Consider the following 27,926-nt stretch of genomic DNA (forward strand, 5'->3'; position numbering starts at 1 on the left):
TTTGTTAAGCGCATGCATAATTGCCTCAAAAAGGGGAGGGGTAGTGAGAAGCAGGTTAAAATAGTCCTTCTTTTGTTCACAGTAATCAACCTGCAGTGAGTTCCGTGTCCCTCCGCGCGCATCACTCCCAGCGGCCGCGCGGACGGACGGACTTCTTTTTTTGTTTGGCCTCCCTCCCTCTTTTCTCTCGCGCCCTGCCGCCTGGTGAGGAAATGGAAGGCTGATGTCGGGCTGCTCTGCGCATGCGCACGAGAGGGAGCCTCTGCTGCCGCTGGCCTTTGTGTTTCCCACAATGCACCAGGCTTCTCCTCCGCGGGAAAGCAAAATGGCGAAGGGCTGTTGTGGATTTGGGCGGCCTGTGAGGCGGCCCTGAGGCGTTCCTTGCCTTTCCTTCGGCCCTTTCCCCTCAGTGCCCCCCACGGAAGCCCCACGAGGCCTCGAGGGGCCCGGTCGACGGTAGCGGGAGGCTTCTCGAACGGAAGCGCATTGAGCGCACGGATTTCCCTGTATGAAGCGGGTGGCCCCACTGGAGAGACCGAATGAGGTGGGTGAAAGGAGAGGGAAAGAGCAGGCGGAGGGGCTGCGAAATAGGGGCGTGCGGGAAAGAACCGTCCTTCTTTCCCGGCCTTCTCTTGCAGCAAGTTCCTCCCCTGAAGGGAAAAAAAATAATACATACAGCCGGCTTTTCCTCCCTTCTTTAACCCCCCCCCCTCCTCCTCCTCCTCCTCCTCCTCCTCAAGTTGGGTGGGTGGAAACCCCCACATAATGAAGCCTTTCGGACATCTTGCCCCCCGTCATTCACCAATGGGAGGCGGACCTGGAACCAGCTGGTAATACGGGCTTTATCTGTGGGGAAAAGGGGGGGTTAGTATCCGGTGGAAACCAAAACAAAGGCGAGAGGAAACCGTGCTGGCACAGTATTGTGTGTATGGAAGGGGGCTTGCCCCTTACTATGGATGAAGCTCAGGTAAAAGGGGGAAGTTGTTATTTCATGTTGGGATAATTTGTGAATTCCGTTGTGGGGATTTCTTTTTCTCACTCTGCCTTTGACAAAGGGGGCGCCATGGAATGGGAGGCAAGCGTTAATTTTGAAAATAACGATCGGCTGCAATGGTGCAGTTGGGCAATTTTAGGGCCCTTCCACACAGCCATATAGCCCAGAATATCAAGGCAGAATAACCCACAATATCTGCTTTGAACTGGAATATATGGCATTGTGGACTCCGATAACCCAGTTCAAAGCAGATATTGTGGGATGTTCTGCCTTGATATTCTGCTTTATATGGTTGTGTGGAAGGGTCCTAAGAGAAGGAAAAAGAAGCGAGCTCTCGATAGTATGGCTAGATTCTCACAATCAAATTTCCTTCTACACATTAAAAGAGTATTCCTTGCTGGGATCGCATGCTCCCTCCAGGAGTACGTATTGAAGCAATTTGGGGGGTTGTTTATTTGGCCCCTTCCACACAGCTGAATAAATCCCACATTATTTGTTTTGAACTGGAATATATGGCAGTATGCACTCAGATAACCCAGTTCAAAGCAGATACTGTGGGATTTTCTGCCTTGATATTCTGGGTTTTATGGCTGTGTGGAAGGGCCCTATGTTCACACTGCCATATATCCCTAGTACAAAGCAGATGATGTGAGATTTTACTCAGCTGTGTGGAAGGGGCTTTAGAGTCTGCTTAATGGTTTTCTCATTTAATGAATTTAGCATTGTTTCACTTATTGCAGCTGGCAGAATTTCCTCATTTCGTGGTTTGTAACAGGTATATTTCGGATATGTTCATCCAAAGAAAGAAAGAAAATTGTAAAGGAGTCTGTGATTATGTGCTGAGTTTTTTATTTTCAACTAGTTTGCATATTGTTGCTTTGGTGTCTTGTAGCTGCCATTTGCATCCAGGTTGTACAGGGTGTCCCAAAAGTCTCCATACATAGGGGAAATGGAAAATTGTAGCCAAATGCACCTTTATTAACAAAATATTCATAATTACAAATTTCACAGAAAATTCTCTACATTTTGCCACACACAATATATGTACACACATACACATACATACATACATACATAATATCAGTTTAATTTTACCTATGTGTGGAGACTTTTGGGGCACTCTGTAGTTTGGGGCAAGTACTTTTGCTCTCACTGTAATTATGTAGGACTCTTCTCTTTTGTTCCACATCTATATGCAGTTTATTTGTTACAGTGCTACCTTCTCTGATGCAAATTCATTGTTTCAGTTGTATTGCAGTTATCCATATTTACACTGATATTTGTTTTCATATGTTTCTTATATGAATATTCATGAAGTAAATTGCTTTTGGAATGTAGTTTTTTTTAGCCTTTGATAAATTTCTGGAATGCAGAATTCTTTGATATAATTTCCATCCACTCCTGAAAATCCCCCGACTTCAAGTGCTCACGGTGGTAGTGGAATGACTGGAGTAGTAATTAAACATTTTCTTAGAATTATTATTTAAAGTATGGGTTTTACACTCTGTTTTTTATCTAAAAAGAATTCAAGAGCAACATGTTAAGATCCATCAATAAAGAAAATTTTTACTCTCCCCCTTAAGACTCCCCTGAGCTGTTGTAATGGATACTAAGGAAGTGGTTGGTGTTGATATCCTTCGTGTGTTTTCGAGTGCTGTTTCTTTTTCAGCTAATGTTTTAGGGGTAGAACTACTCAAGACCCTCAATTGAGCTATGCAGATGTTACCTGCATCGTAAATTCATAAGATTTCTCTCAGAGATCCCCACTGTTCTAGCATTTTGAGCAACAATTACAAAATAGCTGGGATTATAGCATGTATGCTTTAGCCCAGGGGTCCCCAAACTAAGGCCCGGGGGCCACATGCGGCCCATCAAAGCCATTTATCTGGCCCCCGCATCCTCCCTTGCCCAGTGCACACCTTCCAGAGCTTTGCTTGTTTATAATGGTATTTTAATTATTATTTACTTAATAATTAATTAGTTATCAAGGGGGTGCTTTGCTAGTGTTTTTGGTGCACAAAGGCAGAAGGGGGCTGGACTAAATGGCTCAAAGTATCTCTTCCAATCCTCTTTATTATTATTATTATTATTATTATTGACACGAAGACACAGTATGACACAGCAAATGAGATATATATGCTGCATTTCGTATCACAAAATCATAATCGCTTCTCTTCCTATGAGCCAGTGCAGACCTTGAGATCATCCGGGGAGGCTCTCCTCTCGTTCCCACCACCATCTCAAGTGCGACTTGTGAGGACGAGGGAACGAGACTTCTCGGCAGTGGCCCCCCAGCTCTGGAATGCACTGCCAAAAGAGATCAAGCAATCCCCTACATTATCCAATTTCCATAAGGAACTGAAGACCTGGTGGTGTCGGCAGGTTTTTGAGTAATTACATTGGAATACCGCCGATCTCTGGGCCTGAATATATTGCACAAGATTTATCTAGCCTACCATGGTACATTTTAATACAATAGAGTCTCACTTATCCAAGCTAAACGGGCCGGCAGAAGCTTGGATAAGCAAATAGCTTGGATAATAAGGAGGGATTAAGGAAAAGCCTATTAAACCTCAAATTAGGTTATGATTTTACAAATTAAGCACCAAAAGATCATGTTATATACAACAAATTTGACAGAAAAAGTAGTTCAATATGCAGTAATGTTATGTTGTAATTACTGTATTTATGACTTCAGCACCAAAATATCATGATATATTGAAAACATTGACTACAAAAATGGTTTGGATTATCCAGAGGCTTGGATAAGCAAGGCTTGGATAAGTGAGACTCTACTGTAATTGTATTGTTTTACCTTGCTTAATAATGTGTTATTATGTTGCTATGTAATGTATGTGTTGTTTTTATGATTGGAAACCGCCCTGAGCCCCAGCCGTGAGATAGGGCGGTATATAAATAAAGTTGTTATTATTATTATTATTATTATTATTATTATTATTATTATTATTATTATTAAAATCACACATTCCCAAGCGTTTAGGGCTGTGTGATTTATTATTATTATTATTATTATTATTATTATTAACAACATTGAGGCTGGGTGGCCATTTGTCAGGGGTGCTTTGCTTGTGCTTTTGGTGCACAAAGCTACAAGAGGGTTGGACTCAATGGCCTAAGGGGTATCTTCCAACCCTCTTTATTATTTTTATTATGATTAACATTGAGGCTGTATTTGTTCCCATTTGGTTTTTTTTTTACTTCAAAACAAGAGATGTGCAGTGTACATAGGAATTTGTTTATAGGGGGGTTTTTTTCAACTAAAATCCAGCCCTACAACAGTTGGAGGGACCGTGAACTGGCCCCCTGTTTAAAAAGTTTGGGGACCCCTGCTTTAGCCAGTTTCATTATAGTTAAACTTGTATGAACTAGTAGAAGGTATCCACATTTCCCATTTAAAACTGATCTTTCATGTGCTAGTTATTAGTTACAAAATTGTGTACATATTCTTTCTGACAGGAAGGAGAAAAGCAAGGTCCTTACAGCTTCTTCTGTGGGTGAACTTTCCTGATATGCATAGGTTTCAGATAGTGATTCTGTGTATATTTCTAATGTTTCTTCAAGGAGCTTAAGGTGGCATATGTGCAACCCCCCACCCCAGTTTTAGTCTACTAACCATACAAAGGAAGGTTAATCTGAATTCTTCTGTAGTGGCAAATGTTGAAATACAGCAGCTGTCAGGAGTGGGAATCTTGATGTTATGGGAATGCCAATTCTAACAGTGCTACCCAGCATTGTCAGTGGAGAAGAATATTAAGGGGTACAGTCCCACAGTAGATTTATATCCAAAACTGTTAATATGCACATGTGAAATTAAATAATTCAATTAAGCCTTCTACTGTTGCCCTCCCATGTCCTTTAGACAGCTAACTTGTGGCTTGAGTCCCATGGAATAATAAACAGGGATTGCTCCCACATATCTAGCTGGACCTCGTTGCAGAAGTAGCTCATAGGGTTTTCAGCTTTTTCATTTGCCACTTGGCTTATTTGTGTTGTCTTTAGGACCCTTTCACACAACAACAACAATAATAATGTTTATTTATACCCCCCACCATCTCACCTAGAGACACAGAACGGCTTACAAAATAGCACATATTGGTGCCATACAACATAAAATGCAATACATCAACATTAAAATCAATAAAAACATTTCCATAAAACCACACATATACAATTTACACAAGCAAATATGTCCACATGTGATGAAATGTGTCACCAGCCAGTTTGTCACTGCAGCTGGGTAATGCACTCAGAAAGGAAATGATTGATATGTGACTAGGGTATTTCTCCATCTTACCTACAGTTCGTGTTTTCAAGTGACTACCATTCTTTGCTGTTATCCACAAGGTGGTTCTGCTGCCATGTTATCTGACATAAAGCTGGTGCCATCAGGTATAGAGTTGGATCAGAAGTCTGCTTGTCATAATGTTATGTCAGGGAGCAAAGTAAATTGAAATTACCACAGTGTGAGGAGGAAAATGACCCAAGTGTCAGGGTTGTATTATTACAATTTACCCTGCTTCCCAAGATGATAGTGTTGCCATCAGACTTCTATGGCAAAATATGTCAATGGTGTCACACTTATAGCTTAGTATTTCTGCTCTTCCTTTTGTATGAACATTTTTCCTTGACATACCTGTACTTATGTGCAATTGTTTTATGGAAATAATTCCCATTGTGTTCAATAGGACTTATTTCAAAGTATGGAGAAATAAGTTTACAGATCATATATTTGACAAATCAATAGTAGCAATTGTTTTTCATAAGGCAGCATGCAACTGAAAAATTTCAGAACAGAGAAATAAGTTTGCACAGATTCATCACTATAGTCTGAAAGACAAATTACTTAATATTACTTAAAATTAAAACAACAAAGGATAATCTTGTACTTATTAAATTAAACCATATTAATACAATTTGAAGGCTTAATTAATTTCCCAATTAACCTTTTAAAATAAAGAAACTGACTTGAAATATTTCTGTTTCTTCAAGTCTTTCAACTAGGATTGGAAGCTACTGGCATGAAGAGCAAATATCTTTCAGTTGCAGGTTACAGTTTGTCCTATAGGGATAAAGTTAAATCATAGAACCCAAACTTTAGGGCTCTTGAATACATGGCATTTTTCCTTCCCTATGCTGTGCATGATGAGAGATTTTCTCCTTTGTTAAATAGTGGTTAAATATAAGGTAAATTTCCTGCTTTCACATGAAGCAGCTTTTTATTAGTGAGAAGTTTGGAAATCGGGGACAAGTAGTGTAAGTTAAAAATAAGGATGTTAACTCTGTTGCAAAGGAAGCAAAACAATGTGATACTGTTTTACTTCCCTTGCAGCAGATTTAAGCCTATTTTAAATATGCTTTGTAATAAATCTTAGTAAGCTTGATTGGACTTTGGGGAGGAGTGTGTATAAGAACTAGCTACAATTCTTGGTATACTTACTGGAGAATAAATCTTGTTGAATATGCGAATACTTGTTCTGAGGAAATGTGTATAAGATCATACTACAGGTTTGTAAGGGTTAATTCAGTTATATGATATCGGTGCATATTGAATTAAGACAATTTTGTTGGCTCCTATGCATGGTATAATATGTTATACAGTAGAGTCTCACTTATCCAACATAAACGGGCCGGCAGAACGTTGGATAAGCGAATATGTTGGATAAAAAGGAGAGATTAAGGAGAGGCCTATTAAACATCAAATTAGGTTATGATTTTACAAATTAAGCACCAAAACATCATGTTATACAACAAATTTGACAGAAAAAGTAGTTCAATACGCAGTAATGCTATGTTGTAATTACTGTATTTACGAATTTAGCACCAAAATATCACGATATATTGAAAACATTGACTACAAAAATGGGTTGGATAATCCAGAACGTTGGATAAGCGAGTGTTGGATAAATGAGACTCTACTGTATTTAGAAGATTAGAATTGCCTCAATTTTATTGTTTTTATTTTATGCAATGCTTTTGATACAAAATAAATAAATACATTGTTTTTATGAATGCCACCAAATTAGTTTTGCACTTTTCAGTTCCACCAATAGAGCAGGCTTCAGTTTCATGAGATTTCAGTTAGGACTGCAGATTCAGAGGTCCATGTCCAATGAGCTTCCACTAAACCAGATCAGCCAGGACAGAGAACAAGCGCACTGTGTTGAAAGCAAACTACAGAGGTTTATTTCAATTTGGCCAAAAGGAATGCAAATACCAGCCAATGCTCTAAGCGTACAAGCATAACTCCATGGAAAAATACAACACATTTTATGCAGTTCGGACAGCCATTCAGATTTCCTGTGCCTCCTCTTGATTGGCTGAGAAACTGTGCTGGCTAGGATCCACCCAGGGATTAGCCGGAGATTTCCCTGACATCACTGACAGGAGGAGGAGATCCCCATGGTGGGGAAAACAATAGCTGATCATTGGTCAGTTTAAAGGTCCAGTCTTTTGCAGAAGGTGCAAAACTGGGAGGAAGTGATAATAATAATCTTTATTTATATTCCGCTTTTCTCCCTAATGGGACCCAAAGCAACTAATAATGTAGGTAGATCACTAGAAAGACCTTTCATTAATTATATAGAGATCTCCGTTCCCAGGAGCAGCTTATGCAAATAGGGCATTGGGAGAGCAGCTGTCTTCAGGATACATTTGATACAAGTTTATACATTTAGAAATTGATACAGTATACAAGCAATACAAGTTACACAAGAAATATTGTTTCCTTACATTTATTAAACAGTTTAGCTTTGATAGAGTTTGGGGTGCAGGTGCTTCTGGGTCCTTACGGGGCCTCCAGTGATTTCAATATTGCAAAACTTTGAAAAAGTGAAATATATTAAAAATAAAGAAAAAAATCATATCTCTTACTTGAAGTCTTTCTATTAATTACATTGCTTGGGGGGGGGGGGGGGGGTTACTGTGGCTCGACAACAAGTTGACTTCCAAAGTGGTGAGTATTTGACACAAGTTTTGGTATCTGGCAATGCCCAGATTAGGCCTTTTATAATGCTATTTTTAAGAAATAGTCATTGTTTTGTTTTTATGAATGGTCTCATTAGAAAATACATGAGGATGTTGGGTATGTGTGCCAAGTTTGGCCCAGATTCATCCTTGGTGGGGTTCAGAGTGCTATTTGATTGTCAGTGAATTAAACTTCCAACATCCAAGGTCAATCTCCAAACCCCGCCAGTATTCAGAGTTGGTTATGTGTGCCACAGTTGGTCCAGATCCATCATCAGTAGGAGTCACAGGGCTCTTTGGACGTGGGTGAACTATAACACCCAACAACCATGATCAATAAAAAATACTGGAGGGTTTTTTGGGGGGATACCCCTTTAGTATTTTCTGTTGGTCATGGGGGTGTCTGTGCCAGGTTTGGGCCAGATTTGTCATTGGTGGGAGTCACAAGGTTCTCTGGAACTGGGAGAATTTATTTGACGTATACTCTGAAAATATTAGATATAAAGCTATAGATCAGACCTGCGCAACATAGAAATCATGTGCCAATTGTGATTTTGCAAGGAATTTTGTTTACCCTGCAAAAAAAGTAGACAATGTAAAGTAAACTGGAGGGGAAAGCACAGAACCGAACAGGACGTTTACTCTTCAGCCAAATAAAAGGAGTTTCCCTTAATGGCCCCTCCTTGGAGGGGCGGTACAGAATTTACACCTCTTAAGAGCTCCTAGTCATGCATAACAATGGTGCAGGTGGATGCTGGACAGCTCCTTTTCTTCCTTGGTGGCTTCGGCCTCATGTCATTCAAAAATGGCAGCAGTACAAATCCGAAAGGCAATTTTGAGAAGTTCTCTTCTCTCCACAAGCTTGTGAGGAGCACAAAAAAAGAGGCTGGGGGGGCATAGAATGTTTCCATGGAAGTTCAAGTGGAATCATAACACTACAACATAATGCTACACTGTTACAGCAGCACAATTCCACTTGAACTGCCATGGAAGCATTGCATGTAATTCTGGGATTTGGAGTCTAGTGTTACCTTGCAGTACAGAAATTTATTTATTTATTTATTTATTTATTTATTTATTTATTAGACTTGTATACCGCTACTCCCAGTTTGGCTCGGAGCGGTTTACAGAAATAGATTAAAACAATACACTTAGCTTTAAAATAACAATAAAAACAACAATAAAAACAGACATAGCCCCGAATTTTTCACCCATCGAAAGCTTGTCGGAAGAGCAAGGTTTTGCAGGCTTTCTGAAAGGCAAGTAGGTCTCGGATAGTTCGGGTTTCAACTGGCAAGGCATTCCATAAATGAGGGGCTACAATCGAGAAGGCTCTCTGCCTAGTAGAAGACAAATGATAAGTCCGTCTTCGGACCGAAGTAATCTCTGGGGTTGGTAGGGGGATAAGCGGGCCCTCAGGTACGCCGGCCCCAAACCATGTAAGGCCTTAAAGGTTAGTACCAGTATCTTGAAAGTAATCTGGTACTCAATCGGTAGCCAGTGCAGCTGTTGTAGAATTGGGGTGATACGCCACCTCGCCGGCACCCCGGCGAGAAGACGAGCTGCCGCATTTTGCACCAGCTTCAGTTTCCGGATCACTGACAGAGGAAGGCCAATGTAGAGGGAGTTACAGTAGTCGAGCCTCGAGATGACCGTCGCCTGGATCACCGTAGCCAGGTCATTCCTAGATAGGTAGGGAGCCAGTCGCCTAGCCTGATGTAGATGGAAAAATGCAGATCTGCTCACAGCAGAGACCTGGGCCTCCATTGTGAGCAGAGGGTCCGATAAGACACCAAGACTTTTTACAGAAGATGACGGACGTAGTGTCTCGCCATCCAGGGTAGGCAGCTGGATCTCCCTCCCACCCGGACGGCCCAGCCAGAGGATTTCCGTCTTTGCTGGATTCACCCTCAACCTGCTGGCACGCAACCATCCAGTAATGGCCTCAAGGCACTGATGGAAACTATCAGGTATGGAGTTCGGCCGGCCCTTCATCCTCAGAATGAGCTGTGTGTCATCAGCGTACTGGTGGCACTCGAGCCCAAAGCTCTGCGCCAGTCGGGCAAGCGGTCACATATAGATGTTAAATAATAGAGGAGAGAGAATAGCTCCCTGTGGGACCCCACAAGTTAGCGGAGACCACTCGGAAACCATCCCTCCCCTCACCACCCGCTGTCCCCGATTCTTGAGGAAGGAGGACACCCATTTAAGGGGTATCCCCCTAACCCCCGTCATGGCTAGGCGGTGGGTCAATAGATTGTGATTGACCGTATCAAATACTGCTGTGAGATCCAATAACACGAGCAGCGCTGATCCGCCTTGATCCCTTTGGCAGCGAAGCTGATCTGTGATGGCAACTAGCACAGTCTCCGTCCCGTGCCCCCTATGGAAGCCGGACTGGAAGGGATCAAGTCCGGCTGTGTCATTGAGGAACTGCTGCAACTATTCCGCTGCTGCCCGCCCTCTCAACCACCTTGCCCAGAAATGGAAGATTTGAGACTGGGCGGTAGCTAGAGGGAACCGAACGATCTAAGTCTGGTTTCTTCAGCAGCGGAGATACCATCGCCTCTTTTAAACCCTCTGGAAAAACTCCTTGCTTAAGGGAGCTATTTATTATATTCAACAGAGGTTCACGTAATCCCTCCAGGCAAGATTTTACTAGCCAGGAGGGACACGGATTGAGGGAGCAGGTGGTCGGCCTAGTTGCAGTCATGATCCTATCGACAGCCTCCGCATCCAGCGGGGTAAACCGGTCCAGGATGGGCCCAGCGAGTGGCCACGGGGTCTCAAGTTCAATCAAGCTCGGAGCTATGTTTGTTTATCTTGTTCTATGTTAAAAGGCATTGAATGTTTGCCTATATGTGTAATGTGATCCGCCCTGAGTCCCCTTCGGGGTGAGAAGGGTGGAATATAAATGCTGTAAATAAATAAATAATAAATCACTGTATCAATCGTGGCAGGGAGTTCCCGGCGGAGCAGCGAGATCTTGTCTGCGAAATAGCTCTGGAAAACCTCAGCAGAAGGGGCCAGCTCATTATTGTTTTGGACAGAAGGAATTGTTGTCAGCGATTTAATAATCTTGAATAATTGTGCTGGGTGTGAGCTCGCAGACGCTATCAAGGAAGCATAATAAGAATTTTTTGCCTCGGTGATAGCCTGCTTATAAGACTCTCTGAAAATCTTATAAGCTGATTTCGATTCCTCGTCACGGCGTTTCCGCCACACGACCTCTAGCCGTCTCTTCTCCCGTTTCATCACACGGAGCTCCTCAGTAAACCAAGGAGACCGATTCTTGCGGGGTTGGAGCGGACGTCTAGGGACGATCTCATCGAGTGCATTGGATAAATTGGTGTTCCAAGTATCCACTTGCACCTCTAGTGAGTCGCTGACAGGTTCCATGACCTTCAGAGCATTCAGGAACCTGACCGGTTCCATAAGTCTCTTTGGGCGAACCCAGACTGGGTGAGGTGGTATGCTCTATACGGATTCCTAGGGCGCAGTGGTCCGACCATGGAACCTCCAGAACGGAGGTTAGTGTCACTTGGATTCCAACTCCGAAAATCAAATCTAGTGTGTGACCAGCCTCGTGTAGGCCCCGTATTATAAAGTGAGAGTCCTAGTGTCGCCATGGTCGACACCAGGTCTTCAGCTGCTGAGGAAATAAAGTAAAGGTAAAAGTTTCCCCTTGACATTAAGTCTCTAGGGGGTGGTGTTCATCTCCATTTCTAAGCTGAATCCTGACGTTGTCCATAGACATCTCCTAGGTCATGTGGCCGGCAGGACTGCATGGAGCGTCCTGAATCCTGAAACAAGACTTGGGACATCCCCTTTCCCACATCAGAATTTTGAATGCCCATATATCCTTGTAGAGAAAGACTTGTCCAATTTGCAATCTCTCAGAAGCCCTTTGTTTTTGCATGAGTTTTCCTTGCCTAGGTGCGTCCAACCAGGTCTGAGTTTTTTTGGTATTCTTTTTGGGTGAAGTGGCAATTTTGATTACTTCCAAACAGCACAAATTGAAAAAGTGGCAGTGTATTTGTATGGGAAGAAGAGATCCTACCGGTAGTTCAATCTCAGAGGAAAACAAGACACTTGCAAGGTGGGAGGGATATGCAGTTATGCAGAAGATGAAAATAACCCAAGGTTGCTTTAGAAGAGGGTAAAGATGGTTCCCCTCATGGATCAAGGAGGGAAAAATGTATTCAAACTTGTACACTATATAAAGCAATTTTTGTAACAATGTCATTTTATGATAAATAAAAATCTTAAGTAATAAGTGTAATTAATTGTTAATTGAAATTTACCTTTGTTATAATAGTGCTTATTTGCAAAATGGTTATTAGTTGATTATATATTTACGTGCAAAGTGAGACACTGAAACCTATTTGTGGCCTGAAGACATTTAGCCTATATTATTTTGGCCCCTACCTACTGCCAAGTTGTGTAGCTCTGTTATAAAGGAAACTTCAGAGGATTGGATTAAAGCTGTAGTATTCTGAAACATCAATACACTTAGAATTAATTGCTGATGCTGAGGGATGTGGCATATTTCCCTAATCATATTAATTTACTATTCAGCACTTTAGCCCAGCATCACTTTTCAATATCATTCTCATTTAGCATAGCAGTTATATTCCAAAAGGTTTTGAAAACTGAAAAGTTATGCATTGAATAGGGACTAAAGAACAAGTAACGGAGTGATATTAATTTCATGTTTTTTGTTCCCAGAGACTCTACGGGGGTGGGTAATTCAGTGGTCCACAAGCGGTCTCCTTTACGTCGAAACCAAAAACCACCAATATCCTTGACCAAACTGTCCTCACGGGATGGACAGAAAGCCAAAAAACCAGTGTGCAAATTTGAAGAAGGCCAAGATGTCTTAGCTAGATGGTCAGATGGCTTGTTTTATCTTGGAACTATCAAAAAGGTAACATCTTTTTAACAGCACTATACAAATTTTAAGTATTTTTGCTCCTAGTGTTCATGTATCACTATCTTAAAACTATTTGATTTCAGATAAACAAACTCAAGCAGACCTGTTTTGTTATATTTGAAGACAGTTCTAAATCCTGGGTTCTCTGGAAGGACATTCAAACAGGTAAGCAGCTAATGTTCTTTTTAAATGTTTTTTTAATTGATTGAAGCTTAAGGACCCCTCCTGTAATTTTCAGGCCCTTCCCTCTTACCTTTTGGGGTATGCTGGACATGGCTATTAGTTTTTTTTTTAAAGCTCCTGTTCATGTGATAAATAATTCCCCCTTTATCACCCACATCTGGCAATTAGAATGAGGAGATCAGCTAAACTGAACTACAAGGAAGAAGACTGAAAAAGGGGAGGCCATAAGTTGTGTCCAGTTTTTTTTAGACTACATCAGGTGCTTCGGTGTGCAAAGAGGGAGAAAAGTCAAAACATTGCTAATTAAGGGTTGGCAACATTTGGCATATTTAAATCTCCTTTTCATGACATGGACAGCAATCAATATTGACTTTGAATTCTTTATTCTGCCCACTTTTATATGCCCTGCTTATCTTCAAGCAAGTGCTTCCACATTTCACCTTTCTGCTAGAACAGTGCTGCTCGAAATAGTGGGTCTGTGGGCTGGTGCCTGTCACTGAACAATCCCAAGTCCTTGTAGAGCTTCCAAGAAAGAAGAGAGTATCACTAATTGGGATAAATTTGGCACTTGTCCCTGGCATAGTAGGGAAAAAATGCCAGTCTCCACATTTGATAGCTAGAAGTAATGTGCTGTGTGATCTATCTGCTAGATCACACAACTCATAGAAATCCCAGCCAGTTTACCAGCTGTTAGGATTTCTGAGAGTTGAAGGCCAAAACATCTGGGGGGCCACAGGTTGAGAACCACTGTGTTAGATGCCGCTGTGACTCATCTTGTTTCTCATATTACATAGGCACAGTAGTGGATATGTTTCCAGATCACAAATTTAATGTGTTCTGTTGTCACTTTGGAAGGATAGAATCGTAGAATAATGATTTGGAAGAGACCTCATGGGCCATCCAGTCCAACCCCCTGCCAAGAAGCAGGAAATTGCATTCAAAGCACCTCCGACAGATGGCCATCCAGCCTCTGCTTAAAAGCCTCCAAAGAAGGAGCCTCCACCACTGTCCGGGGGAGAGAGTTCCACTGCCAAATAGCTCTCACAGTGAGGAAGTTCTTCCTGATGTTCAGGTGGAATCTCCTTTCCTGTAGTTTAAAGCCATTGTTCCGCATCCTAGTCTCCAGGGCAGCAGAAAACAAGCTTGTTCCCTCCTCCCTATGACTTCCCCTCACACATTTATACATGGCTATCATGTCTCCTCTCAGCCTTCTCTTCTGCAGACTAAACATGCCCAGCTCTTTAAGCCGCTCCTCATAGGACTTGTTCTCCAGACCCTTGATCATTTTAGTTGCCCTCCTCTGGACACATTCCAGCTTGTCAACATCTCCCTTCAATTGCGGTGCCATGAATTGGACACAGTATTCCAGATGTGGTCTGGCCAAGGCAGAATAGAGGGGTAGCATTACTTCCCTGGATCTAGACACTAAAAAAAGCTTTGTATTTTAAAAAAGTAAAGCAATTCATCCTTTTCTTTTTTAGGAGCTACTGAAAGTGGGGAAATGGTCTGTACAATATGTCAGGAAGAATATTCAGAAGCACCCAACGAAATAGTTATCTGTGATAAGTGTGGCCAAGGTAATACAAACCTTGCAACATGCTGAATTTTTAAAAGTTTGACCAACTTTTCCTAATCAATCCTTGGTTAAGTGGAACATGAACTGAACTGTCATAAGATACATAATAAGATACATAATATATCTGCTACTATACTAGGATTTTTAGATGTAATTCAACATTTATATAAGATTCATTTGGTCTACTGTAGCTGGCATTTAAGTTTTTATTTATGAGATTGGCTAAAAAAATAGCTTGCCTGTTTGGTATTAACGTATAATAGGGCTTGGGTTAATACTTTACAATCCCATCACGAAATGAAAATACATTTTTCTCCTATGCTCAGGTTATCATCAGCTGTGTCACACACCAAATATTGATTCTAGTGTGATAGATTCAGATGATAAATGGCTTTGCCGGCAGTGTGTATTTGCAACAACAACAAAGGTAGGGAAATTACTCAATGAACTTAATAAAGTTGAAAGTTAGATTTACTTTTATCTGGTGTTATACACTGGCATTTGCTGCTTCAATATTTTTTTTATTCCAGAGAGGGGGCGCACTTAAGAAAGGACCAAATGCCAAAGCACTGCAAGTCATGAAGCAGACATTGCCTTACAATGTAGCCGATCTTGAATGGGATGCCGGCCATAAAACAAATGCCCAACAGTGTTATTGTTACTGTGGAGGTCCTGGAGAGTAAGCATATAGAAACTATTGTGAAAAGATTCTTTCTCTCAATATTTATTTTTCTAAATATATTCGCCAACAATGCATAAGAATGCTATATTTCTGAAATATGTATATTTAGGAGACAACTGTTACAACCATTTTGTGCCATGGCAGAACACTAGCGTCATTATGGTAACAGCAGATACTCTTAAATTTCTGTTCTTCAGTTTTTTTTAGTCTGAAAACTCTCAAAAAATTACGATGTTTAAATTCAGCTCCTGTAAACACTTATCTGGGGTTAAACTTTGTTGACTGCAATGATATTTAATCTCAAGTAAATATGTTTGGATTGGACCACATGTTTAGTCAGACTGGAAATGTAAAATTCCTTGCATGTTTTCATGCAATAAATTCTACTATGACTTCTTTTAGTCACTGGTATAATACCACTCAAATTCTTATGTAGCATGATTAAAATCACATACAATTCAAACAGTATAGATCAGTGTGTTGTCGAAGGCTTTCATGGCCGGGATCACAGGGTTGTATGTTTTCTAGTCTGTATGGCCATGTTCCAGAAGTATTATTTCCTGAAGTTTCGCCCACATCTATGACAGGCATCCTCACATCTCTGAGGATGCCTGCCATAGATGTGGGCAAAACATCAGTAGAGAATACTTCTGGAACATGGCCATATAGCCCGGAAAGCATACAACAACCCAATATAGATAAGTGGTTCTCAACCTGTGGGTCCCCAGATGTTTTGGCCTTCAGCTCCCAGAAATCTTAACAGCTGGTAAACTGGCTGGAATTTCTGGGAGTTGTAGACCAAAACATCTGGGGACCCACAGGTTGAGAACTACTGATATAGGTATTTTAAAAGAAAAATGAAAGACAATGACACTCAAAAATTTTCACACTGAAGTCCATTCTTCCAGTTATAAGGAACATTGAAAAAATACCTGAAGCATAGGTGGTAACTGAATATAGAGATAGCAATTAAACTACATTGCTAGGAGTACTGTAGGTATCAAATCTTGAACATCATTGCTTTAGTAACTTTAATAGCAGTAAAAAAAAGCCTAGGTAAATGCTTCAGGATGAGTGTGAGATAAATGTGATCATCATTTTTTCATATTAATCACACGAAAGGCTAAATACATATCTTAGAGCCATACATGTGTTGACCTTTTCCCCTATTAGTTTGCAGATCAATAAGCCATGTTATGTAGTGATTTTCCTGTCTCTGCATTTAAAAGATTTTTTTCTATATGATAAATCTAAGGTGGCAAACATGTGGCCCTCCAGGTGTTTGGGCCTCCCAACTCCCAGAAGCCCTAGTAAGCTTGCCCAATGGTCAGGAATTCTGGGAGCTGAAGTCCAAAACATCAGAAGGGCCGCATGTTTGATGCCACTTTGAGAAATGGTGCATGTTGCTTATTCAACAGTATTGTGCCTGCAGTCCCAGTGTGCTTTTTGCTTCCACACCATTAGTTCTGGAGAGTTGTGGGGAACCCTTGGAGCAGATTGGGCTCCAATCAGTTGTGTGTGTGTGTGGGGGGGGGGGGGACTGCAGCAGGGGGGGGGGGAATGGAAACTGCCATTGTACAATGTGTAGCCTGTGATCCAAACAAAAGACATGGTCAAAGAACATTTTAGCTTGTAAAATTGAACTACCAGAATGACATATTTCTGTACTACGATAGGAACATATTGTCCCATTCCAATTAAATTCTTCTTTTTTCTCCCTTTCTCGAATGAAGTTGGTATTTAAAGATGTTACAGTGCTGCAAATGTAAACAGTGGTTCCATGAGGCTTGTGTACAGTGCCTCCAAAAGCCAATGCTTTATGGTGACAGGTAAGATGCATTCCTATGTAAAGTATAAGGGTTTTTTCTTGGGGGAGAGGACAAACTTCACATCTTTAGTAAAATTCAGTATTGTTGCTTTTTATAATTGCATTTTGATGTTTACATGTTTTTAGTGGTGCTTGTCATATCATTGTTTCATTTTTCTGCATTTTTATTTATAGCTTGCTCTGAATTTTTTCACAAAGAATCTATATATATAAATGAGTGATGGCATCACGGCGACCCACAAAACAACAAAACTATAGGCCCCCCAACCTCGAAATTTGACAACACAACCCATCATCCACGCCTCTAGGTTGATACAACAAAAAGAAAAGAAAAAGAAAGTCCTAATTAGAGGAAGAGCAATAATTGTTTTTATCCAATTGCTGCCAGTTTAGAGGGCTAATCTCTGCCCACTTGGTCTCCTAGCAACCAAGTCAGCCAAGGGACAGCCAGGGTTCAGTTAGGGGACAGGCAGATTTAGGCCTCACTTAGGCTTCTTCCACAGATTATCTAATTTGCACTGGATTATATGGCAGTGTAGACTCAAGACCCTTCCACACAGCCATATAACCCATTTATAATATATTATCTGCTTTGCACTGGATTATCTTGACTTCACACTACTATATAGTCCACTTCAGTGTGCATTTTATATAGCTGTGAAGAAGGGGCCTGATATAATCCAGTTCTAAGCAGATAATATAAGATTATCAATATACAGTAGAGTCTCACTTATCCAACATAAACAGGCCAGCAGGATAAGTGAATATGTTGGATAATAAGAAGGGATTCGGGAAAAACCGATTAAACATCAAATTAGGTACAAAACATCATATTATACAACAAATTTGACAGAAAAAGTAGTTCATGCGTAGTAATGCTATGTAGTAATTAGAGAAGAGTCTCACTTATCCAGCACTCGCTTATCCAACAGTCTGGATTATCCAACACATTTTTGGAGTCAATGTTTTCAATATATCGTGATATTTTGGTGCTAAATTCATAAATACAGTAATTACAACATAGCATTACTGCGTATAGAACTACTTTTTCTACCAAATTTGTTGTCTAACATGATGTTTTGGTGCTTCATTTGTAAAATCATAACCTAATTTGATGTTTAATAGGCTTTTCCTTAATGCCTTCTTATTATCCAACATATTTGCTTATCCAACATTCTGCCAGCCTGTTTATGTTGGATAAATGAGACTCGACTGTACTGTATTTACAAATATACCACTAAAATATCACAATGAATTTAAAACACTGACTACAAAAACATTTATATGAAAAGGCAGGCTGCGTTGGATAATCCAGAATATTGTATAAGCGAATGTTGGATAAGTGAGATTCTACTTTAATATGAAATAATTACTGGGATAGAATAATGCAGAACAATATAATCTCTAAAACCTGGACAGTAAATAAAGACCAACAGTCTGAAAGCAGGGAAATTGGAAATTCCACAAAGGAAACAATCAGGGCCAGCTAACACCTCCCAAGAAAGGATTCATCCAGAAAGGAAGCTGAGAAGGGAGTGAAGCACTGTGTATTACCAAAGTCATTATTATTACTATCATTATTATTATTATTGTGTTGCGGTCAACCGTGAAAATAAATACAATCTGGCTCCAAGTATTCAAAAACACTAAAATCAGAATATATAAAAAATTAATGTGGTATAATAAAACAGAACAATACAATCTCTAAAATCAGAACACTAAATAAAGAACAACACTCTGAAATCAGGGGAATTCCACACAGGAAACAATCAGGGCCAGCTAACACCTCCCAACAAAGTATTCCCATCATCAAAGTCTGGCAAATCCTCTGTTTTCTCAGGGCCACAGACAGTAGAAGCACATAAAATATCACAAACAACACCACTCTGAAAACAAGGGAATTCCAGACAGCTAACACCTCCCAACAAAAAATTCACTCAGGGAGGAAACAGCCAGGCTTTAAAGCTGCAAGGCCATTACATCCTAATCATTTTTCCTAATTGCAGCATTCGTACATGCCTCCAACAGTCAAAAAAACCCAATCAGAAATATTGTATATTCACAACCTTTAGGAAATAATATCCCCTGATGGTGCAGCGTGTTAAAGTGCTGAGCTGGTGAACTTCTGGACCGAAAGGTTTGAAATGGGGGAGCAGAGAGAGCCCCCACTGTTAGCCCCAGCTTCTGCCAACCCAGAAGTTCAAAAACATGCAAATGTGAGTGCATCAATAGGTACTGCTCCGGCGGGAAGGTAACGCCGCTCTATGCAGTCATCCTACATGACCTTGGAGGAGTCTACGGACAACGCTGGCTTAGAAATGGAGATGAGCACCAACCCCCAGAGTCAGACATGACTGGACTTAATGTCAGGGGAAAACGTTTACCCTTTACCTTAACTACCACCAATTCCTCAATACTTTATTTGCCATACCACCATACTTTGCCACAGCAACGCGTGGCCGGGCACAGCTAGTATAATATATATGCTTATGCCAATTTCTTTGCTTTGTGAAGTCTTAAACACGTTCCTAATTAATCTTTCGCTGATGGTGAACAAATTCATATCACTAAAATATTCTCTTTTTTTAAAGGTTTTACACATTCATTTGTTCAGTTTGTAGTTCTGGACCAGAATACCTCAAACGTTTACCCTTGCAATGGTAAGTAGTAAGTACAATTTAAGTGTGCACTGAAAAAATGTTGACTGTATATTTTCATGGCTGCCTTTTGGTGTATGGCTGTAACATGGCCATACTTTTGCAATTCTATTATTTTAGTAAACAAAGCACAAGTGTGCTTTCTTACAACTCAGAAAGTATTGTTTCAATTATCCCCTCCCCTTCCTTATTTCTCATTTTCTCAAAGAGCACAAAATAATAGGCTAACCAACCTGTGAAATTTGTAGGAATTTATTAATGCTTCACATTGTGCTTTCTGGTTTCTAAAGAGTATTTGCTCAGTTTGTCTTCTAGACAGATTGTGTTCATACTTCTAAAATGTTAAATGATGCTAATTGTTTTCATTGAAACTTTTGAATTTTAGGGTAGATATAGCACATCTATGCCTTTACAACCTAAGTGTTATTCACAAAAAGAAATATTTTGATTCAGAGCTTGAACTCATGACATATATTAATGAAAACTGGGAGCGACTCCACCCTGGTGAAGTAAGTAGTTGAAATGTTCATATTGGTTATGTGTGTCCTCTCATTTAGAGGCTCAAACTATTAATTCCTGATTATTATTTTTTCAAGTTTAATCAGCATCATTCAAATTCTAATCCAAAGGCTTATATAAAAACATTGTTGGCTAAAGAGTTTATATTCAATAGTCAACAGTTAGAAGTCGTGGGTGCACTATTGTTTTATTTTTATCCTGCTCATCTTCCAGTCTTGATAGGACAGTTAACAAAAAATATTAAACAATTCTAACTAAAAACAATGTGAATACAGCAAAATATAAGTTTAAAAACAATTAAATTATGCTACTAAAACCATTAAACATTAAAAATATTGAAGTTCATGAAAACTTTATATTCACTTTAAAATCCCAATCACACTACCTGTAAAAGCCCAATTCGTTGAGTTTATAAATGCCTGATGATAGTGAAATGTTTTTACCTATTGACAAAAGTGCAGCAGCAATGGGGCCATCCTGGTCTAAGGATAATGTTCCAAAGTCTGGGACCAGCCACCGATAAGGCCCACTCCCTTGTTCCCACCAAAGAGTGATGATTAATTAATTGGTTTTTTAATATCATGTCATCAATTCTCTCACACCAGAAGCGACTCAGGTTGCTCCTGACACAGGAAAAAAATCTCTCTGCGGTGAGAAGTCAACCAGTAAATATTACGAAGTTATTACGTTGGGAGTTATTCTTGCAGTCCAAAGAATCCATGCTTAGAATTTATGTTCTTTCGAAACAGTTTGTTATGTCAGATATCCAAGTACATTTTACTTACCTTTTACCAAAGCACTAAGCATTTTATATCATCAGTAAAACAGAAAAGATACACTGCATATTTCAAACATATTTATATAGTTTTATTCTCAAATTCATATTGTTCTGTATGATATCATAGGTCGAGTCACATTCTTCTCTCCCTATTTTTAGTACAGTAGAGTCTCACTTATCCAGGCTTCACTTACCCAAGGTTCTGTATTATCCAAGGCAGTCTGCCTTCTAGTAGTCATTGTTTTTGTAACAAATGTTGCAATGTTTTGGTGCTAAATTCATAAATACAGTAATTACTACATAACATTACTGTGTATTAAACTGCTTTTCTGTCAATTTCTTGTAAAACGTGATGTTTTGGTGCTTAAACATTGACGTTTTTATATATATAAAGATAGGCTTTTTTCTTAATCCCTCCTTATTATCCAAGATTTTCGCTTATCCAATGTTCTGCGGGCCTGTTTATCTTGGATAAGTGAGACTCTACTGTAATCAGATTAACATGTTGTTCTACCAGTCACTATAAATTCTAGACATAATATCCTTTTCAATATATGTAGGAATTCTAGAATGCAACTGTGTTCTATGGAACTTTAATCTGCTGACTGTTTTTAGTATTGAGGGGTTTTACTTGAGGTCTTAGTAAGTTAAACCACTTCTTCATACTTTATAGTTGGCAGACACCCCAAAATCTGAACGATACCAACATGTTCTGGAGGCATTAAATGATTACAAGACAATGTAAGTTGACATCTGAAATATATTTTTCTCTTTGGTTTTGATTTGTCTGATGCAGATACGAATCTTCTGAAGTTCTATAAAAACATGCTCATGACGACAACATAAAGTGCAAAGGTGTTGCACTTCTTAAAACAGGTTTTAAAATCCATTTTGGGATTATTGGATAGAAATTGGTTAGATTTACTCTAGAATTGCTTTTCCAAGCTAGAATAGACCTGTTGAATCAATTACCTATAGTAAGTCAACACTTACAAAAAAAAAATCTTGGTTCTATGAGTTTACTTCAATTGGGACTAGTAGTTGAATCTAGGCTATTTTTCATAACCTCTACATTTTAATAGATTTAAATTAGGAACAAAAAAAAGTCAGTATAAGGTTTCAGTGTACATCTGATAAAATGCTTAGTGTGTCCTAGTACTCTGTATTTAACATTTCAGGTTTATGTCTGGGAAGGAAATAAAGAAGAAAAAACATTTGTTTGGCTTAAGAATTCGTGTTCCACCTTGCCCACCAAATGCTACTTTTAAGGCTGAGAAGGAGCCTGAAGGAACTTCACATGAATTCAAAATCAAGGGCAGAAAATCTTCTAAACCTGTGCCTGATCAGAGGTAAGACTAATCCAATAGTTGAAAAAGATTTAAGTCGAACTAGATATTTTTCAACATTCTGAATATTCTTCTCACAAAACATACTCATATCTAACATTGCACAAATAGAAGGTGAGCTTATACACTAGATCTTTTGTTTTTCCATCTGCTGTGCTGAGCAGGTCTATTCAGCCTAAGCATTAGTGAGGAATGCTGGAAGTTGCAGTTCAACATTTGGAGGGTCTCACAATTCCCATGCCTATGCTAGAATGTGAGGAAACGGCAATGGCTTTTAGAGTCAGTTTCTAATAGAGAAGGGACTATGTTTTATTTTTACTGAATTTACACAACTGAAAAAACATTTTGAAAAATTATAAATTTTAAATATAGGCCAATAATGTCATTTTAAAAAAGTGAATTCTCAACTTTTTAAAGGGAAATTACTAATGGTGTTGAAAAGAAAGGAAAGAAAAAATCTGTGGGTCGTCCACCTGGGCCATATACTCGAAAAATGATTCAGAAAATGTCTGAGCCAATTCCTTTGGTAAGTGATATTTTACACTTATGTGTGTCTTACTTCCTTGACTAAAAATGAACACTCAACCAAACTGTAAAGAACTAGGCTCTTTATGTTTATTAGCAAGTTGAATATCTGTAGTTTGAAAGATTCTGTTTTCTTTTTTTCTCATCTGTCTTTGGGGAAAGGAACCTGTTGTAGTGCAAGAATCCCCTACTTTGGATTTACCTAGCACTACTGGGTAAGTAGGGAAAATCTGCTGTAAACAATTTCTTTATTAATTGGATAATGTCAGGTTAGATCGGGTTTTGATATTTGCTTTATTTTGATTGCATGTCACTGTGAACTGGCTCAGAAGATCTGATGGAACTGCACACTCTTCCAATACCTCAGATGTGGAATCCACCGGTGCTGCCAGTACAAAGGAAACTACCTCAAACAGTACTTCCAAGCATTACAGGTACGCTGCAGTTTTCATTTGTCCCACACACACGTGTGTGTGTGTGTGTGTGTAAGGCAACATATTATAACAAACCATAGCACCTTAAATTATAAGATGCCAACTGAAGACTGAATATTTCGATTCTCCTTGTTAGTGCATGAACTGGCCCTAGCCTCCCCGTCCCCATAATCAGATGCTAATCTTTCTCCCTCTTGATCTCACCTCTTCCTGGTGGCTTCTTTGCCCACAGCAGGGGAACACTGCTGAACAACCACCATGGTCCTCTTGCAAGGCCACTAAGTGGGGCAGGGGAGAGATAACTGCTTTTTCTTCCATATTTTTGAGGACTGTTATTTTCTGTTTTGAATATTTATTTTAAAAATATTTTCTATCTGCAGTTGATTGAATTTGTAGATTCAATGCCTGCATATATATATAAAGCCCACCATAATCAATCAGAACATTTTATCTGTTTCCAAAATGTTTAGCAAATTGAAGAGCAAATGTCAATCTCAAAGAATGGGCAAGTAGTCTAATAAAATACAGGGTGGGCATCAAGATCTTACATACTTGAATTTTATATTGAAATTTTGCCATGTATAATGCTGTGCACTGCTTTGAGTCCTCCCAGGGGTTAGAAAAGCAGTCTATAAATGAATTAAATAAATAAATATTTCATGTGGGCTGCTGTGGAGATAGAAAGTTGGGGTAGGTCTAATTTGGTATGTTAAGCTTTGCCATTTTCATAAGGAAGGCTGAGTGAAGGAAGATACATGCTTTTGAACTCTGGTGCTGGAGGAAAATCCTGAGAGTGCCTTAGACTGCAAGAAGATCCAACCAGTCCATCCTCCAGGAAATAATGCCTGGCTGCTCATTGGAGGGAAGGATATTAGAGGCAAAGCTGAAGTATTTTGGCCACATCATGAGGAGACAGGAGAGCTTGGAAAAGATCACAATGCTGGGGAAAATGGAAGGAAAAAGGAAGAGAGGCCGACCAAGGGCAAGATGGATGGACAGTATCCTTGAAGTGACTGGGTTGACCTTGAAGGAACTGGGGGCGGTGATGGCCGACAGGGAGCTCTGGCGTGGACTGGTCTATGAGGTCATGAAGAGTCGGAGACGACTAAACGACTGAGCAGCAGCAGCCATTTTCAGTACCTATCATGAGTTTGACCTGTGAATATCAGAGCTTTGTTGTTCAAGAATATTATGAGAAAAACTGTTCTATGATAACGGGTTACATACATCTTTCATGCTCAGTTGAAATGCATCTGTACCAGACCAGAAAACTATTTTCGGGCAACTGGATCCACACTGAAAAAAAAAAATCCTTGGCAGTCCTTAGACCGTTACAACACCAGAAAATGTGGAAGCAGTAAGAGCATATCAATCGCCAAGATTCACAACAATGCCATGCCACTGGGGATATCAAGTCTGCATGCCAATTACAACTACATCCTTACAAATGATTTGTTGGATATGATTTTTAAAACCTATTAAAACAAAACTGTTTTATATAGTTCTCAGAAATATACTTTTTTTCCTAGAGAGCTTTGTTCATTTTGTATACCCCTTCAAAATGTGGGAGCTCTTTATACCCCACCCTGTGTACATTGGTATACAGTGTGCCTTTCAGCAACACAGCTGGCCCTTCGATGCATCAGATATATTTTTCTTGGTGTGTAGCTGAATTGTGCCCTACTTTTCACTGAGTCCTGTAGCTCTGTGCTGTCAGTCTGCTTTCTGCTATGTCACATTAGGCAATGACAGCTGAATCAGCTCCTGCAGGTTCTGGTGTGGTATAACATCCTGATTTGATGTCCAGCTTAGAAGCCACACTACTGAAGTACATCTAAAAGTTTAATTTCCTGTTTTATGTGTTGTGCAGTTTGTCTGACTCCAGAAAAAGGACACGTACAGGACGAACTTGGCCAGCTGCAATACCACACTTAAGGAGAAGAGGACGCCTTCCAAGGAAAGCGCTCCAGATCCAGAACTCGGAAATAGTGAAAGATGATGAAAGCAAAGATGATTATCAATATGATGAACTCAATACAGAGATTCTGAATAATTTGGCTGACCAAGAGTTACAACTTAATCATCTCAAGAACTCTATTACCAGTTACTTTGGTGCAGCAGGTAGGATAGCTTGTGGTGAAAAATACCGTGTTTTGGCACGCCGGGTGACACTTGATGGAAAGGTGCAGTATCTTGTTGAGTGGGAAGGCGCAACTGCTTCCTGACTCTTGTACTGTCCAGATCTATTTATAGACATAGTTCATAAATCAGGGGTACAGAAGGAAGGTGGGGTTTTTTTTGTATTTTTGAAAATGGAAACCAAGTTAGCCTTAACTCTTGCTTCATAACAGTATAAACCTTGTGACAAAGAATCTACCCATTTAAAATAATCTGGATTCTTTTTAAAATGACAACTTTTGATTGTTCTAGAATTGGGAATCTGGAATTGTGGTTACTTTAAAATATGCACAAACTCAAAAGAGACTTGTTTAGAATACATTCCATTTTTGTTGTTGGTAGGGACTCTTTTCTATAACTAGAACAATTTTTTGGTAAAATTCTTAATCTTTTCTTACTGAAATCTTTGCAAAAGTGTATTTCTACTTTGACAACCCTAGATTTTCATAAGGTGCAGTGTATATAATTCCTACTGAGGATTGTAAAATATTGAAATCTTCTTTCAAGCAAAGTGTAAAATATATATATGGAGCTTGTAAATTGCTCTGTGACTAGACTTTGTTGTCTTTTTAATATATTCTTTGCATGTGTGTATTTGTGTGATTGTGACCTATGCAATATAAATTATGGGATTGGGCAGCTTCTGACTTTGTATCCCATAATTCTTTTTATCAGGAATAGTTGCAGTATTTACACAGCAGCATTTCTTCTCAGGCTTTATTGAGTGCTGTTGCTTACCACGGACTACAGAATATGTGTCAAATGAATGCTGTGTGTTCTGACATAAGTGCAGTCAATGTCATATGCCTTTAGAAAATGATTTCGGTTGCGATCTTGCTCATATGGTCTAGCGATTGAGAGATTAGAGTGCCTCTCAGGTTCACATGCTGCCTCCCCTTTGCAGGTTTCATCCTCCATTCAGCATGAAGCATGTTGAAATTCTATGTGTTCACTGAACGTCATGGGCACCTCTTGGTGAGCTCTGGGAAAGACGGGGATTTGGAGGAAGTGTATGCTCCTGCTTTCTTAGCCATGAATAATAAGAGATCTAGAAATATTGCATCTATACTGGGCCAGGTTGCTTGAGGTTTGCAGTCCTATCCTTGTGTACTTGGGGAGCAAATCCTTTTGAATTTGAAGGAACTTATCTTCTAGTTAGACATCTATAGATCTGTGCTGTAATTCTCCTTTAGAAAAATTAGCTGTTTGAGAAAAAAAATCAGGACTTTAAAATTTGAACATGAACTCTGCTTAAGAAAAAAAAAATCTAAGGATTTGTGACACACTGATTGTAAATTTTGTCTCCCGTTTCTTTAAAAAAAATGTCAGCAGGAATCATACAAGATTCCTTTATGTGATGTTTTGTAGTTGTGTTTTATAAACGTGTAAACGTAGTTGGAATAAAGTGTATAATTGCACAGGGTCAACAAACAGTATGTTGCCACTTGAAGTAACAGTACTGCTATTATTACAATATTACCTCTTCTGTCCTTAGGAATATGAATCCGTTTTAAATAACTTTATTTTACTTGTAAAATAACAGTTTCTTTTTTTGCCGAGATTGGATGTTTGTTCTTTTGTCTGTTGAAGGTTTTTTTGTACTTTTTTTGCCAAAGAATCAGCACAGCTATTTTAATTTTACTGCCTAATGTTTTGCTGTTAGACATGAGTTTACCAACAAAGTAGAACATAACAATGAACTCTGTAGCATTTAAAAATGAGTTGCATGGTTAGACCATAACTTTATGATATTTAAATTTTTTAAAGCCTGTTGCAATTGTCAAGGGAAAAGAATTCCCTTTGACAACATAATATATAGCCAAAGGAAGAATAGACAAATTGGTTGCCCTGTGCTTGTGGTTAGCTGGCAGGCTTTAGAAAATGATTATTAGACTATACTTCTGATTTCCTTCATTAAAAATGTGGGTCTTTTCCCCTCTGTCATAATCTCAACTATTACAATAAAGTTGCCTTGCCTATAGCTGCAATATTTTGATAAGATAAGTTACTTCATGAATGTTGGTCTCTTGAAATAATGCAAAATGTAGATGTCTGTAATGTTATAAACAATTTTTCATTTTCCGCAGTCTTTTTAATTGACATTGAACACCAGCAGTATTTCCAGTAGGGCTTCCATACTAAGATACCAATTGAATTCAAGTTGGAGAGAAAACATAACAAATTATCAACAGATTTAATTGTGAATGTGTGTGAGTTTTCATTTTGTCAAAGTGGCTGATGCATTTGTATTTCTGAAACTGTTTTCTAGAATTTAAAATCAACATTAAATGTCTGTATTTTTAAGAAAA

At 39.3% G+C, this 27,926-nt stretch overlaps 1 protein-coding gene across 4 annotated transcripts; it reads left to right on the forward strand.

The window, feature by feature from the left end:
- Window positions 1–261: 261 nt before the first annotated feature.
- mtf2 (metal response element binding transcription factor 2) lies at window positions 262–27,926 on the forward strand. 4 transcript variants are annotated; one of them, XM_008109162.3, is made up of 16 exons: window positions 857–967; window positions 12,707–12,905; window positions 12,995–13,076; window positions 14,576–14,671; window positions 14,997–15,097; window positions 15,201–15,349; window positions 17,086–17,181; window positions 19,772–19,840; window positions 20,223–20,346; window positions 21,808–21,875; window positions 22,313–22,483; window positions 22,898–23,006; window positions 23,168–23,220; window positions 23,335–23,439; window positions 25,310–25,560; window positions 26,522–27,926. In XM_008109162.3, exons 1-16 carry the CDS (start codon window positions 957–959, stop codon window positions 26,542–26,544), a joined length of 1,707 nt encoding a protein of 568 aa, XP_008107369.2. In that variant the 5' UTR covers window positions 857–956; the 3' UTR covers window positions 26,545–27,926. The 4 variants fall into 4 exon arrangements, with proteins under 4 accessions (XP_008107368.2, XP_008107369.2, XP_008107367.2 ...); XM_008109161.3 differs by lacking the exon at window positions 857–967 and adding an exon at window positions 262–544 and having other exon boundaries at window positions 25,310–27,926; XM_008109160.3 differs by having other exon boundaries at window positions 23,338–23,439; window positions 25,310–27,926.

Source organism: Anolis carolinensis, chromosome 4 (genome assembly GCF_035594765.1).
Source record: "Anolis carolinensis isolate JA03-04 chromosome 4, rAnoCar3.1.pri, whole genome shotgun sequence".
Taxonomy (NCBI): domain Eukaryota; kingdom Metazoa; phylum Chordata; class Lepidosauria; order Squamata; family Dactyloidae; genus Anolis; species Anolis carolinensis.

Excerpts from the sequence above, each read along its gene's own strand:
- mtf2 (XM_008109159.3), top strand. Across the intron at positions 14,672-14,996 it reads CTGTGATAAGTGTGGCCAAG|GTTATCATCAGCTGTGTCAC; the intron begins GTAATACAAACC and ends TCCTATGCTCAG. Across the intron at positions 19,841-20,222 it reads AAACGTTTACCCTTGCAATG|GGTAGATATAGCACATCTAT; the intron begins GTAAGTAGTAAG and ends TTTGAATTTTAG.